Source organism: Centruroides vittatus, unplaced genomic scaffold, assembly GCF_030686945.1.
Source record: "Centruroides vittatus isolate TY-2023 unplaced genomic scaffold, ASM3068694v2 contig_577, whole genome shotgun sequence".
Classification (NCBI taxonomy): Eukaryota; Metazoa; Arthropoda; class Arachnida; order Scorpiones; family Buthidae; genus Centruroides; species Centruroides vittatus.
The window spans coordinates 1491651-1508302 of NW_027122345.1; the positions used below are offsets into that span (position 1 = coordinate 1491651).

Below are 16652 nucleotides of genomic sequence, written 5' to 3' on the forward strand. Positions count from 1 at the left end.
ATTTTATTTAATTAATACATATTTCTCTTAAAATTTTTAAGAATATCACAAATTTTTTCCACTATTTAATTGTTATAAATCCTAAATTTTTTTCAATACCATATTTATATTCTTCATTCAATTTTACAATAATCTTCAATTTTTCTTTAAGATAATTACTTTATAATGACGACTAAATATTAAGAAAATATATATGCAAATTAATTTTATTCTAACAAGGAATTATTAGTAAACTAAAGTAGTGGCTTTTCAAAATATTCAATACTTTATTAATATATCTTAAAAATTTAATATGAATTAACCAATAGTTAAAAGCAAGAATAATCATCAGATACTGTATTTACTCAAATATAAGATACCATCGAATCTAAGACATATCATAATTTCTATACGCTCACTCAGATTTTTTTTTCAAATAGACAACTTTATGTCAACAGAAATATTCAGTATTTATTGCAAGTAAAGTAAGTTATATATCATTGTTTTCTGTGGTATTGAAATTGGAACTCTTGGTCCTCTTGGACTCAATTTTCACATGCAATTATACTCAGTGCTATTTAAAGCATTTCTTAAAAGAGCACAATGTTTTTTTTGGGATTTTCATCCATGTACTTGCCATGTTACTATAATACACTAATGATTTTAAACTGACATGACCTTTTAAGTATTTTCTATTACAAATATTGGTCTAATAAAATCATTAGAGATGATGTCATAAAATTAACAACAAAGAAATAAGACACATGGTACTAGAAGTTTCTACATATGACATATTATATTAAATGTAATATGTACCCTATTTTCAAAGACACTAAAACCTGAAAAAGTGTTGATTTAAGTAAATATGGTAATAATGATTTGTATGTATGACAATACTTTTGATTTTAATGCTGTAACAATGTATTCTATTTAGTAACATGTCCACTTCTCCATTGTCTCCACCTTGTTTTGTGGGAGCTTAGTATCTGTGCTACAATGTAATGGTGAGGTTTTTTCATGTGCCTTTGCCAGGTCCAACTAAGAGGGATGCCTGCCAATGCCAAAATGGAAGGCATTGTGCTGAAAGCTGGAAGGTATCCATATGATATAATGGGTGCTGTAAACAATTACCTTGGGTTATCAGCTGACACCCCATTGTATTCAACCTTGCATTTGCATTGGGGGCTCTACAGACATTGACCATATATTTTCCCTATGTTACAATCCATGCATAGAATCATATACAATCCATGCATTTAGAATCATTAAACCATGCTGGATGCATGGTTTAATGATTCTAAAAGTATCTGTGAGATATCTATTGGATGTTTTCCAATAGGACAGCTGGCTGCTTCTGGGCCTAATAGTAAGCTGACTGCTGCTGACTCACAGGAAGCTCTATCACATCATGTGATACTCCCACTAGTCCCAGGGGTAAATTATTATATTAAGATTTATCCAATCTCCAATACTACAGGGTGGCTTCTGCAGTGCTGAGCCACTGTGTAATGACAGAGGGCATAGACATAATCCTGGATCTCCAGAGACCAAGTTAGAAGCTTGTCCAACTTAGGTGGTACACTTTAAGTGGTATTACCACTCATTTGATAAAGATCCATGTACTTGCATTTTTGTTAGTAAACAATTCAAATATTCCCAACTCAGATTACAATAACAACCCTCCTGACATGATACAACCGGTCCCTAGCGCACTCGACGAGGTACAACGGATCCCTATCACATTCAATCCATACCTAAAAACACTCTATTCCGAGATAGCCAAAAAAAGACGTATTAAGATCGCATACAGGAGTTGTCCTACCATCTTTGACATCCTTCGCAATGGAAAGGACCCCCCTAAACAGAACAGCCTCCCTGGAATATATAGCATCCCCATTAGGGATAATCGGTTTGATAGGGACCTCGTTTACATCAGATCCACAAAACGCTCCTTGGAAGTCAGACTCCAGGAGCATATAGCAGACATATGTCATCAGAGAAATACCTCCACCCTCGCCGCATAGGCCGCCGACCCAGACATTGTGGTGGCCTTCCACCAGGCAAAACTCATTCGCACTATGTCACACAACAAACACCTTAAGTGGCTGGGGGCCATTCAAATCTACAAATCGTCCCTCAATGAGAACTGCATCAATTTTAAGGATGAATTGATTCTGTCGACAGCATGGCAGACGTTGATAGACTCTGACCTTTACGGTCATGTTGAGTCAACTAGACAAACACACACGTATCTCATGTAACACCTTATTATTGTTTCTCGAATTTCCTTTAACGGTTTGCTCTGTCCCATCAGTAATTCAGTCTCACACCTGAAGAAGAACTCCCAGCAGTTCGAAAACGTTTGTGGTGATAAGCATCCTTTGTTTTTATATCACACCAGTTATAGGTTCTAAGAATGAAGTATAATGCTTATTATTTACAAAAAATGAATTAAATTACATTTCTTCCTTAATAGTGAATACCAAGAATTGAATGAAAGTTCATTTGAATGGACATAACAAATAGTGATGAATATCTATTGTTTTAACACTTAAAATAATTCTATTTTTATGTTAGATTATTTAAACAATATTATATGTGGATAAAATTGAATAATCATGTGAAAAACAGCAAAATGAATGTTTGAACATTTGGATGATAGATAATTAATTAAAAAAAAACCAAATATATTTTTTCTTATATCTTAGAGCCATGGTATCCAAACATTTTAATTGATAGGCCAAATTGAACATAAGTCACAGGTAGGCAGACCACAAATACCTTGCATATTCCATATACACAAAAAGTAGGTCTATTTCTATTATTTATAAATGATGTGTCAAACATGTTCATAGGATGAATTAACATGTGCTATGGGAGAGATTTGGCTTAAGTTATAGTTTGGTTACCACTGTCTTAGAGTAAAAATAAATAATTGTTTTTATCTATGGAAGATATGAGATCTCCAATTTTTGTTAAATGTATTAATAATAATATCTTATTTGTTAAGTGCAATAAACAGTTCATATATTAAAACTAAGAATTAAATTTTTAAAAATAAATTTAACAAAATAAACTTTCACATAAGTAGAATTCACATTTATTAAGATTTATTTTACAGAAACTTTCATGTCAGATAAGATTTAGTTATTTAGATAAAAATTATAAAATAAAAAAAGTAATATTTAAAAGCCATATCATTATTAGCATAATTATCACATAAAATGAGAACTATATGCAGAAATTTCAAACAATAAAATTACTCAGAGTGATTCAATTGTGCAAAATGTGCAAATTGTGCAAATGTGCAGATTCAATTGAAGCTACTGAAAAATATCAAAATTAAAGATGATGGTAAACGGTAGAAAATGTAACATTTTTTAATTATTATAATGTATGGTATAAATGATAAAAATAAATAGAGTAAAACTTTGCTAATCAATATTAATTAAAATGGCTAAATATATTGATAGATTGAAGAATAATTGGAATTAATAAAGTAAAATAATCATTTGCATATTTAACCATTTCATTTGTTAATCTAGATTGATCTTATTTTTCATAGCTTTATTAGCTAGACTAACTGAATATTGTTTGTGATATAAAAATGACTAATGAATACTGAATGTTAATATTTACAAAACAACACAAAAAATAGTAGGCGGTTAAAATTTGTTATTCGCTGAATTGTATTATTGTTTAATATATTAAAAAAATTTTAATTTAGAATAATATTGAAATATTTTTGTGTTCATACTAATTAGAAATAAAAAATAAAATAAATAAATATGCTAAATAAATAAATAAAAGCTTTTATGTCTAAAATACATTTAGCATACAAAAAAAAATTACTTACCCATGAAACTAAAAACTGTCTGGCAAAAGGGTTTTTTGTATAAATCCTCTCTCTTAAAAGAGGCATAAATGCAACTAAATCAAATGAAGAACTTTCAGTTACAATATCCTGTAAATATTTCAAAAATATTTTAAGAATGTTTCTTTGTGTTCTTTCTAAAAATTTTCCTACACTTAATGCTTTTTAATACAAAATTAAGTATATTATTAGAGGTAATTTTTATATTTTCTTGAGATATTTTATGCTAAATATGTTTAATTAATTTTGATAAAGATCAAAAAATCTAAGCATTAGAATGGGAATAAATCATTAAGACTTTCATATTTCATATAAATTTTTCATACAATAAAGTATAAACAGAATTTTTAAACTCAGTTAATTTTCATAAATATTGTTAGTAAATTTTTGAATATCTTTGAAAGATAAAAATGTATATATTGAAAGTAACTTCAAACATATATTCAAAAACAAAACCTTTTTTACATTACCAACGTTTTTAAAATAAATATACAAAAATAAAATAAATACATAACTGAAATTTTAACAATATTTTTATAATGTTTATTATATTTTATTAATCTTTCTAGATATTATACAGAGTGAGTTTAACAATAGTTTTTTTAACAATTTAACAATAGTTTTTTTAACAAAAAAAATTATATTAAATTAGAGAGTTTTATTAAGTCTTATTACATTATATTGTGTAATTAGTAATTCTAAGGGAAACTGAAAGAGTATATGATACATCTGGTATGTGAAGAAATAACTTTTAATTTATAGATACAAATTCTGTTAAATTTAATTATAAAGATGTAGAATTAAACTGTATGTGTAGAAATTGGTCATTTAGCCTAATCTTATTAAACTGAGAAAAACAGACCTATATTTTCTGTAATAATAAAATCACATACACAATAATATGCAATCTCAATGCAGCAGTCATTGCCCAGAATTACATCATATCATAGAATATACAATCATACTATACAATATCATACAATATGCAATAATAATATTCTCAAGTTCTTATGAGATGATCATTCACAATATGATTGGATATCATTGCAGTATGTTTCAATAACTGCATTAATTCAAAAAACATTGGTCTATTTGGCTCAATTTGATGAATGATGATAGCATTTATTTCAATACAGTAATTATAGAAAAGTATTTATTTACTCAGCAAATGCTGTATTACAAAGCACAATAAAATAACAAATATTATTAGCAAATTCAATTAGTTGTGTAATTACAGGGCCATTAAAATATTAAATTCAGTTATTGAATCTAAGTAGCCACAAATACTGCACGATAGAAATCTGTTAAAACTTAATACATGAAGGGACTATTCAAAAATACATGAATGAGTGAATGCATGGAAACTAGAAATATGACACACTTAATTTTTTGGCATTCATTCATTTTTCAAAACATTCATTACCTGAAAAATGACTTTATTCTTATATTCAGGTGATAGAAATGTGCTGTTTATTATGCAATTTTGAAAGTTGTAGAATAACAAGTTTATTTCATCAAATTTTAATTATTTTTTTTAATTATCATAAAGCATTCAAGAAATTTTATAACAATAGTAAAATTTATGCTAATTTTTGTTACTGGTAAGGAAATTTTTCTCACAGAAAATTTAATTAATTTCAGTTTTAAAAGAACACAGATGTATTTTTAAATGAATCTAATCTCATTTTATTCATATATCAAACTCTAAATCATGTTTATAAAAATATAATTAGCAAATATACAACATACCTTTAATAATCTATCAAGCAATTCACACCCATTTTTCACATTTTGATCAGGATCAGCTGCTAGCTGTAATAAAGATAAAATATTTAATTTAAAATTTAATTTATTTACAACATAATGAAAACCAATTATTGCTAATAGTAACACTTTATAACAAATAATAAATTTTTCTTTTGTATTACTAAATATTAAGAAACTTTTGAGTAAAATGGAAAGTTTTCATCATTACTTCATGTAAAGTCATTTAGAACCACAGAGGTAGATTTAGTGTCATTAGACTATCAAAGTTTGTGTGTTATTATTCCTGCGCTAGAAACAATTAGCAGCATCATGTTAACTTGTTGCATATGCCATTTCTGTTACACTTCCATACATAGTTTGTGTATTTATATATACTTTCATGTCAGACTAATTCTAAATTGTTAGTGTTAAGTACAGGTATCCCTTGACTAATGCAATTAATTAATCTCTCAATGCATATATCAAAATGGTGTTAATCAAATACAGTTGTATCCCAGTACTCGACAGAACAATCACCACTCACTAGAACAAACTTTTTGGTTAATAACAAATATTTTTATTTTAATTTTGTCATCCATAAGAAAAGTTTTCTATGATAAAAATGTCTGACTAATTTAAAAATAAAATAAAACCTTAGCTGTCTACCTTTGTTAGACAAAATTATACTCAATCCAGTTTGTTTTTTTACTTAATGCATATGAAACACAATTATCATATTGGTTACACGCTAAGATTTGTTGCAAGTTTACAAGTTGTTATTCATTGATTTTTAACAATTTCAACCTAAAATTTCTCTTCTTCAACAGTTTTTGGGCACCCTATACATTTTGTATCCTTTAGTTCAAAATTTCCTAAATGAAACTTCCAAAACTACATTTGACATGTCTGACATTAAGGAACATTTTCCTCATACACTACGAGTACTTTTTACTGTTTGTATAGTGTTATATCCTTTATGAAACTTAAATAACACATAATATGCCTGATGTGCATATTATCTGTAGACATTTTGATTTGAATTTATGCAAACAAAATGTAAAGTAAAATAAGCTTCTAAACAAAAAATACAGTATCACATTAGCAGTAATGTGTTAAATTTCATAACTATTATAATTAAACTATAAATCTATATTGGAAATCACCCTCAGCACAAAAATAGCAAATTCACCAACACCTTATTTGCTGAGAAAAACTTATCTACGTTAAGTAAAAATTTAATTCAAAAAACATTGGTCTATTTGGCTCAATTTGATGAATGATAATAGCATTTATTTCAATACAGTAATTATAGAAAAATATTTATTTACTCAGCAAAATGCTGTATTACAAAGCACAATAAAATAACAAATATTATCAGCAAATTCAATTAGTTGTGTAATTACAGAGCCATTAAAATATTAAATTCAGATATTTTTTTAGTAATTAAATTAAGATTAAAAATTATTTGTAATCTTAATTTAATTTACTCAACAAATTTTTATAATAAATATAATTTTAAATAATAATTTGTAATCTTACTTGAAAAATTAATTTTGTGATCAAAGTGTGTCAAACCACTACTACTTGTGTTAATCTACTTCATGATATTTAAGAATAAGTTAAAACTGGAATTATGTAAATGTTGATGGATGTAAAACTGTTATGTACATTAAAATGGGTTTTGAATAAGAGTTTTAACCTACAGAGGAATCTTTTCCCTATTGCAGTTCTCATCATTACAAGGTTTATAGTTCCTGCTTATTCAATTCCTAGATATTTATACCAATCTTCATCTATTGCATGTATTAATTTTGTAATTTCTAAATAATTTCCTCCAGCTTTTATATTTTCTTTTTGAATGTGAAGTAGTTATTTAATTATTCAAGTTAAAATTTCCTATTGATATCTTTGGAGAACCACTCACTTATTTGGATAAGTTGATAAAATTCTGTGTATATAAATGACCTTTGAGGTCTTTGTAAAATAGGGCTGGCAGAAATACAGTATTAAACGTAAAAACACATAAACAGATAATAAAAATATCTTCTTTACTCGCCATGTCCAATCACCAGGAACAAACTATTCTCCACAGCAGAGACGACCTTTCTTTGGACAGGACGAAGAAAGGTCGTCTCTGCTGTGGAGAATAGTTTGTTCCTGGTGATTAGACATGGCAAGTAAAGAAGATATTTTTATTATCTGTTTACGTGTTTTTACGTTAATACTGATCTTTGAGGTCATTTATAAACAAATTTGTACAAATAATTTGATCAATTTTCAGGAGGCTCCCAGCAAATCTGAGATTTATAGCTGGGAGCCTCCTGGAAATTGACAAAAATGTTGAAATTCTTCCAACTTCTCATTCGAGATCTACTTCACCAACTTACTCAAAAGGTGATTGTCTTATGAATTATTATTAAATTGGGGATTAGATCAAGTTGATGTTCTTGAAAACCACAATACTAAGGAAAGAATACAGAAGAGTTTCTGAATGATCTTCAGAACAATCTTTTATCAAGATGATAAAAGATTGTTCTGAGGATCATTCAGAAACCTCTTCCATATGCCATATTCTGTATCCATTCTGTTTTGTAATATTCATGATAACTATATGGAACATATATCAAAAGTGGATTATTTTTTTGTGTGTATGTATTGTAAATTGTTTTGCTTGATATTTTTTTAGTAATTAAGTGTTCATAGATACATATGCATTTTCTTATTAAATACTTTTATATAAGTCACTCTGTCATATATATGAAAATATGTTTCCTCCAAATCGCCTCAATGTAATTTGATGAATGAAGCTCAATAAGCTTAATTTTTTGCATCATCTCATCTCAAGTAGCAAATCAAGATTTTATTTAAAGAAGTGGAAACATTAAGAGAACAGAAAGTAATAAACTTTGTTTCTTAAAAAAATGAAAATGTGTGATGTTCTGTATATCTGATACCTAAAATCCATATACTATATCAATTGTAAAGCTGAAACTTTGCATACAACTCCTTTTGTAGTACAATTTAAAGGTATCATATTTACACCAGTGTCAAAGAACAAACTTTTGTTTATTTAAAGTAAATGAAAGAAGCCAAAGTACAAGCAAAACTGATACAAAAAAAACTGGAATATGAGAGGGTAAAACAATTTTTATAGATCCACAATAAAAATGGGTATGAAAAAGTCATCATTAGTTTTTTCTATTATATGTTCTGCTGAAGTTTACAATGTCAGTAATTATTCTAAGAAAATCAAATTAATGCACAACTTTCATCTAAACATAGTTCAAAAATATATTTAAGTTTCTTAGATTACCATGTTCTCAAATATCTACAATTCTGTTAGGAAATTCATGTTAAATCATTCAAGGTCTGGTATTTATAGGTTTAGCTAGTGTTTTTGTTGTTCAATGAAGATTAAATTGTTGATTTGTGCTTTTTCAGTAATAAGAATATGTTCCAAAGTTATCTTATGTGGTAATTTTGCTTTTAAGATTATCTCTCAGAATTTACTACTTATGGAATGGTCATCTACTGAAATCAACACCTCAGAAGTGGGCAATCCTAATTATGAGACATTGTATAATGTTTCTATGATATTCATTCTTTTTGCTGGAAGATAATGAAATCAATGATCAGCCACTCCTTACAACTTCTGCTATTTCTTCAGCCCTTTCTATCTATCCTTCTCTAGCTTTCTATCCCTGTTAGAACATGAAAGTGTGGGGTGTTAAATATTATTATAAGACAGAACTAAATTTATTTTGATGAACATGTGATTTGCACAAAATTCAAAATATTCTTTTGATGATAATTTTTCAGATTATTAACATGATACCAACTATTAAATACAGGGTGGACCATTTTAATCAATCTAGTGAAATAACTCAGAAAATACACATCCTACAAAAAAATCATTAACAACAAGTGTTAGACTTCAAGGGAGCCACAAGGTAGGGTTTTTGGTTTCATCATAGATGGCAGTAGAATCAGTGAAAATGGGGTCAATTTCATTTTCTTAAATGAAAACCCTATTTTTTTAATTGCATATTCTGATTCTACATAAAAAATTAACAAATTTTTATCTAAAACATTTTTTCAAAAGTTATACTAAATAGAAGTTGTGAGTGCTTGAAGATTAATGCAGCTGCAACATTGTGCATATGTGAATCTGTGAATGTCTGTGAATTTCACTGGAAAAAGAATGCTGGAAAAGTTTAGAAAACTGTTATTTGTTGGAATTAAGATCAATGTCCTCTCTTTATCACAAGCTTGATTGCTGTGGCACTAGTTTTGTATGAGTTCATTATTTCAACAAAGAGAATAATTCCATCAGGTAATAATTGCTTCCTAATGACTTTTTAAGTTCTATGCACAGTAAGCTAGAACTTATGTATAATAAGTTTTTAAGCATTTTTCTTTCTTTTTTCAGTGAAATTCACAGACATCCACAGATTCATGTGTGCATGATATGGTGGCCATGTAAAATGTCAAATGTCCATAACTTCTGATTAGTGCAACTTTCGAAAAAATGCACTAATCAGAAGATAAAAAGATTAAAAAATTTTAGATAAAAATTCATTTATTTTTTATATAGAATCAAAATATGCAATAAAATATGAGGGTTCCCATTTAAGAAAATGAAGCTGACCCCATTTTCACCGATTCAAGCAATCTATGATGAAACTGATAGCCCATCTTGTGGTCCCTTTAATTCTAACATTTATTGTTAATGGTTTTGTTGTAGGATATGTATTTTTCAAGTTATTCCACTGGATCGATTAAAATAGTCTACCCTATATGTTAGTATCTTTATTAAAAATGGATTATTTAACTCAAATTTCAGCAATAATTAAAACTATTTATATAGTTTGATATTAAGATTAGTTCATTTTACAAATTATCTAATCTATAACTATTGATATAGCTAACAATAATTAACAATGATTAGACATGTCTAAATGATTAAGATAATTTAAACTATATTTTAAATTTTAATGATTTGTGTAAAATAAATTAAATAATAGAAGTATTATGTAAGCTATTACACATACGTAAAATTATTATTATTATTAATTATTGTTAGTTATATCAATATTATAAATTAGTTTAAAAAAATATATTTTATTATGATTATAAATAATTTTTAAAATTTTCTTCCTTTTATTTGAGTTTATATATATAGTGTTTAAATTTAACTGTGTTAAAAATTTAACTTTTTAAGAAACATCATAATATTTGAATGACTATTTTTCAAGTTTAAGGAGAAGTTACAGAATCTTATACACAATACAACTACAATTGATTAAAAACTGTCAAAATAAGTAGCTTTACAATAGATTTGTTATTAATTTCATAACCTAATTGTCATATTTCGTTATTTTATTGTTAAGTTTTACGAGTTTATAAAAGTTTTGGTTTTGAAATCAACTAAAAGCTTTCAACATACAAGCTAAAGCTTTTCTGTATATTATGGTCAATTTTCATATTTCACAAAAATCAATTATTTTTTTAGAAGTTTCAATGAAAACTATTTCTGATTTTAGTATTAACTTTAAAAAATTACCTTGCTCAATGCATCAAATATATCATTGAAAAAAGGTAAAACAGATCCACGGGCAACTTTCACAACATTGTATAATGCTTCACATGCATAATAACGCACTCTACTGTCCTGGTCAGAAAAGCAAGACATAATAGGGCATACTAAATCATCAATGTAGAAAGACGTATCCTGAAAATTTAAAAATTCTTTTGTTAAACTGTACATATAAATATAAAAATATACTTTTAAATTTAATACTATTTATAGGATAACATTCTCCTTAATTATTAAAATCCATTTTATCAATGAATACAGAAAATAAGCTTATATAAACAAGGTTACTAAAAAAATGTTATATTACAGCATCAAAAAATTTGTTAATAATATACCTATAACAGCTGTAATTTTAATGTATATTTATTTTCATAATTATATTTTCATCTGGTGCATATTTTTAAAATATTTATTATTTATTCAGTTTAAATTAGTCATATTACATTTCACAGATTGTAAAATAAATAATCTTTAAGATCCAAAAAGAATTTCTTAGATTAACTAATAAATTTTGCTGGGATTTCAAAATTAATTTATTCAATATTTTGGCCTTAATTTCTATTGAATTAAATTCAATAAATATAGCTACATTCTCAACAGGTACAGAAATCTTGATTGTTAAATTTTAATTTTTTCTTCTTCTTACATAAATATTTCTCATAGAAGAATAACTCAAAAATAATATGATTATACTATGATGGCAAAGCAGTAAAGTAAACAAAACAAGCAATTATTTATTATGACATTGTCACAATGCCAAGCTGGAATTTTTAATCATATTTTTAATTAGAAAACAATCCTCATACCGGTACATATAACATCACAAAATATCTTCCTAAGCCTTTACGTTTCCGGTACCCAAGACGAAAAATTAATAACGAACTAACGTTTTCGAATCTCCTCTGAGATCTTCGTCAGGTTCTTTGACGGTTTTGAAAATGGAATGCGATGACAATCGAATGCTTTTGAGATTCAAATGATAGAACATTTCCCGCGTGCAATAACTGAGAACGTTTCAACATGCATTTAATATATATGTGAGATTATCGTAAAAATGACGCTGTCTATCCATATAGGAATACTACACGGCTACCACTGCGGGTGCGCCTCGGATATATATCGCCACGCATACGATAACACGTTGCCATCCTTGAAATTAATACATTTCCCCAATTTTGATGCTTTGTAAATCTCAAGGGTCTCCAAGGCCCTGATGTGGTCCGTATCGAATGACCTTTTAATGAGGCTGGTGTTGTCAAAATCTGCTGTGGCAGTAACCACCATGATGTATTTATTTTGTGAATGTTTACATGTAATGTTTCTCTTATGAATAATAATAATTTTAGTACGTTTATTATTAATGTGCTGTCTGTGTAAATAATTGTGGTTGTTATAATATTTCTCTATATTTTTGTTTTTCTAAATTGTGCATTTAAATGTAACACAAGGAGGCGCTACAGGGGATGTATATATAGGGGATGTAAAGGAGCATGGGATATCTTTTTCCTGTGTGAGAGGTGAAGAAAGGACCTGCTTGAGGAAGAGAGACCAAGTAAGAAAGGAAAGGATAGACCAGGTTTGAAATTCCTAAAGATTTATCTCTACAAAGGCAAAGTTGGACTGGACACCACTAGTTATATGTATTGTGAATATCACCAATGCTCCCTTGCTGGCTGTATACCTAAGTTTTGTATAATTAAATGTTTTCTTTGTCCTTAGTGTTGACTGTTTCATTGTGCTCAAAACTCAACACTCCACACTGCCTTTACATCGGGGTCCGTGGCGTACGTCAACAGGGCGGTGGTGTGTCTTTTTTTGGCAACGTTGTACTTGTGTTCCGAGATCCTTCTTTGAACGGACCTCTTGGTAGATCTGATATATACAAGGTTCCTTTGGAACCTGTGATCTCTTATCAGGATGCTATATACCCCCGGCGCTCTTAGAAAATCCGGTCTGTCTTTGGCATTCCTGAGTAGCGAATAGATCGATTGTGTTCTTGAGTACGCCAACTTGGTGCCCTTCTTCCGCGCTATTTCTTTGTACAGGGCATGCAGACCTCTGTTGTACTGTACCACCATGCGCTGGGTCAGACCCAAATTGGACCCATCCCACTCCACTGAGGTGTGATGTGCTGTGTTTGTATTAAGGAAGTTACGCGCTAATCTACAGACAAGGCCACGTCTGTATCCATGACTAGCAGCTATATCTTCTATGTGTCCCAGCTCTGTGACCGTGTCCTCCCATTTATAATTATGAGTGTACGCCCTCCTAACCAACGCCCTGAAAGCCGCAATCTTATATGGATACGGATCCTCAGATCCAGCGGGTATGTACATAGGTAGGTAGTCGGGTTTGTAATACACCCGCGTTTCAATACTGTTTACCCTAAGCTGAATAGCGACGTCTAAAAAGCATTCGATTGTCATCGCATTCCATTTTCAAAACCATCAAAGAACCTGACGAAGATCTCGGAGGAGATTCGAAAACGTTAGTTCGTTATTAATTTTTCGTCTTGGGTACTGGAAACATAAAGGCTTAGGAAGATATTTTGTGATATTTTTAATTAATTTAATATAATATATATGTTCTCCACCTCAAATTAGTAGTGTCTTGCCCCTGTACATCATATTTTTCTGTTAGCAATGGAGTTGTGCCAGTCATCTATCTAAATCCTTTTAGGAGAAAAGTTTTGAATTGAAATAATGTGACTTCCAGTTTGCATTGGAAGTTCATATATACTTAGTCGGGGCCTCCTGCCTCTAAGCTTTCTATATCTGGTCTTGTCTTTCATGTATTTAACTCCATTCTTGAGATTAAGGAAGGGACAACAGTGGAAATTTATAGGTTTTCAATAATTCACTTGACAGAAAATAATAGCTTTAAAAAAACTCTTCTTCCAATACAATATGTTATTTCTACTATATACTTATTATTAAAATACAGATTTAAACTTCTTTTTTTTGTTTTTTTTATAAGATAAAAGCATTATTGATGATACCCTTGACAGCATTCTAAAAATGAGTGAGTCAGATTATGATGTCCCCAGATTATAATAGTTCATTTTTGTTTTGAGATAGTCAGAAATACAGTGTGATGCTGATTTACACATACTCAATACAGAAAGAAACAAATCTTTCACCATTACATACTTTAATAAATTGACAGGATTGAACTTTCTTGAAAACTTAAAAAAACCAATACAAAAATTAAAAAATAAGAATATAAAAAAAAAACCTAAAAAATTTAATATTGAAAAGTAAGATTGGGGTAACTCCATGATGAATTAACAACTCTCCACACCATTTCCTTTCCCTGTATAATTACTCTTGTGTACATACATTCTTGGATCAAGCACAGCAGTAATTTCTCTTTACCAAAACAGGTCCAGTTAAATACTACAGAACTATTCCTGCACATCACCCTATCCCTCCTAAAATGGGAACAGTTAATATTGACCAAATATGCATCTCATTGCTCTGACTATATGAAATAAAGAAGTCCACCATGGCAAACATCGCCTCACATATGGGGTGTCTTGTACTCTGCTTTGTCAACATAAAAGTTTCCAATAAATAAATACTTAATTGTTAATATCGTAATTTTTAAAATTTTTAATCTTTGAAACAATTAATGAATTTTCTTATTAAATGTGGAAGAATCATTTTAAGAATCAGAAATTGTGATGAAATATTTTTCCAATTCCCAATTCTGATTAATTGTCCTATCACTAGCAAACAGCTTGGTAATAAGGATTGAACCATAATGGCAAGATTCAGTAGCAAGACAGTCCATCACCTGTAACAAAACACAACCACTTGGACAATCAACAGAAAGTACGCCTAACCAGTAATGATATTCGAAATATTTAACAAGGGGTTCACTAGCAGAAAATTTTTCCCTGACAATCACCAACAAATGAAATGGAAGTTTTGAATAGAAATAAATACAATACGTTTTCTTGCAACCGTATATCTAACAACCAGTGGCATACTTGGAACGTAACGAGCCATGGGTGAAGGGCAGGTAACGATAATATTTTAGGGCTGTCAACCTTTTTTTTTTTTTAGGCAGGGGTAATCTTTACCGCGAAATGGCGCTTCTGGAAATACACACGTGTCATCATCTCTCGAGATACATTATACTTTTTCTTTCGCTGTCCATAGCCTGACACGTGTTCGACAGCCATCTTGTATTATCTCACGCGCGTGGCATTCTGGGATTTCTCTTATGACTAGATCAAGAACTCTCTTGAATCGATCGCGATTAAACCTCGATTGAAACGGTCGAGAGAGATCGCACCAAGACATACTCCTTAACCTTGCTTACAATCTAGATTGAAATGCTCGGTGCAAACGGGGTATAAGGCTCTAGTTTAGTAGTATTACAGAGTATAATATGCATATTTTAATATATTTTAAAAAAAAAAAACAAACCCACTGAGAAATGTTTCGTTTGTTTAACAAAGTTCGGGAAACTGAAAATTTTAACAACGAGTTCGGCCGAACCTGTGCGAACCCGCCGAATATCACCACTGCGCCTAACCAACCTAACTAGAAATGTACAAACTGATAGATAGACAGTCTATAACATTAATTTCTATTTAATCTCAATTAAATTTACACATTAGTGTGCATGTGCTCATCTGTAAAAGCACACGTCATCAAAAATATATGGTATATAATCCCATAAGACAAGAAATATTTTTAATAGATGTTCACTGAGCATTCAATAAGTGTGGACTCTGAGCCAACTAATCTGTTCAGAAAGTGAACACACAGTTTGCAATAAAACTCATTTCCAACTTTACCCTTTGATTCAATGAAAGATTCAATAAGATTACTTGGAAAACTCCTATGCATTACACACGAATGAAACTTTGCACATCTACAGCATCAATTAATCAATTATTGATATTTTGGATAAAAGTATGTACCATTAACACAGGACAGCAATTTCCATAAAAATTCCATGACATTCTCTCTATTTTCCAAATCCATGAAAATGCTATGTTTTTTAGGTTTTCCATAATTGTTATGAACCCTGTACCTGTAGATTTACATAAGTAGTTAGCATTTAAAGTGATTTCTAGGAATTCCCCAAAATTTTTCATTCCTCTAATTAGAGGATGGCCAGAGTTAACTTTTCAGGAGTTTTCAGTCAATTGGAAACCCCTATTGTAAAGCAACGATAAAATAGATTTCTGACGTTCACTCAATATAATTCATAGTTTTGCCATATAATAAAGTTTAATTACTATATTACTTTAAAGATTCAAGTATAATTTACTCAATACAAATATAAATATACAACTTTCAGTAAAAAAAATTAAAATAACAAACTACTTCCAACAACCTTTACTCTGCAGTTAAATTATTTCTTCAATCTAACGTTTTTGGTTAGCTTTACTAACCCTCTTCAGGATCGACCAAAATCGTTATTTCAAACTGATAGGTAGAG

The 16652-nt window shown here is 29.3% G+C and overlaps 1 protein-coding gene across 2 annotated transcripts in view; it reads right to left on the bottom strand.

Moving 5' to 3' along the window:
• Nucleotides 1-16652, bottom strand: part of LOC136979082 (protein VAC14 homolog) — an 80517-nt gene that overhangs the window by 57615 nt on the left and 6250 nt on the right. For both annotated transcript variants that reach the window (XM_067274991.1, XM_067274990.1), the window contains exons 3-5: nt 11163-11330; nt 5603-5665; nt 3836-3943 (exon numbers count right to left, since the gene is read on the bottom strand). In XM_067274991.1, coding sequence (XP_067131092.1) covers nt 3836-3943; nt 5603-5665; nt 11163-11330 — 339 coding nt within the window. The remainder of the gene's footprint in view (nt 1-3835; nt 3944-5602; nt 5666-11162; nt 11331-16652) is intronic.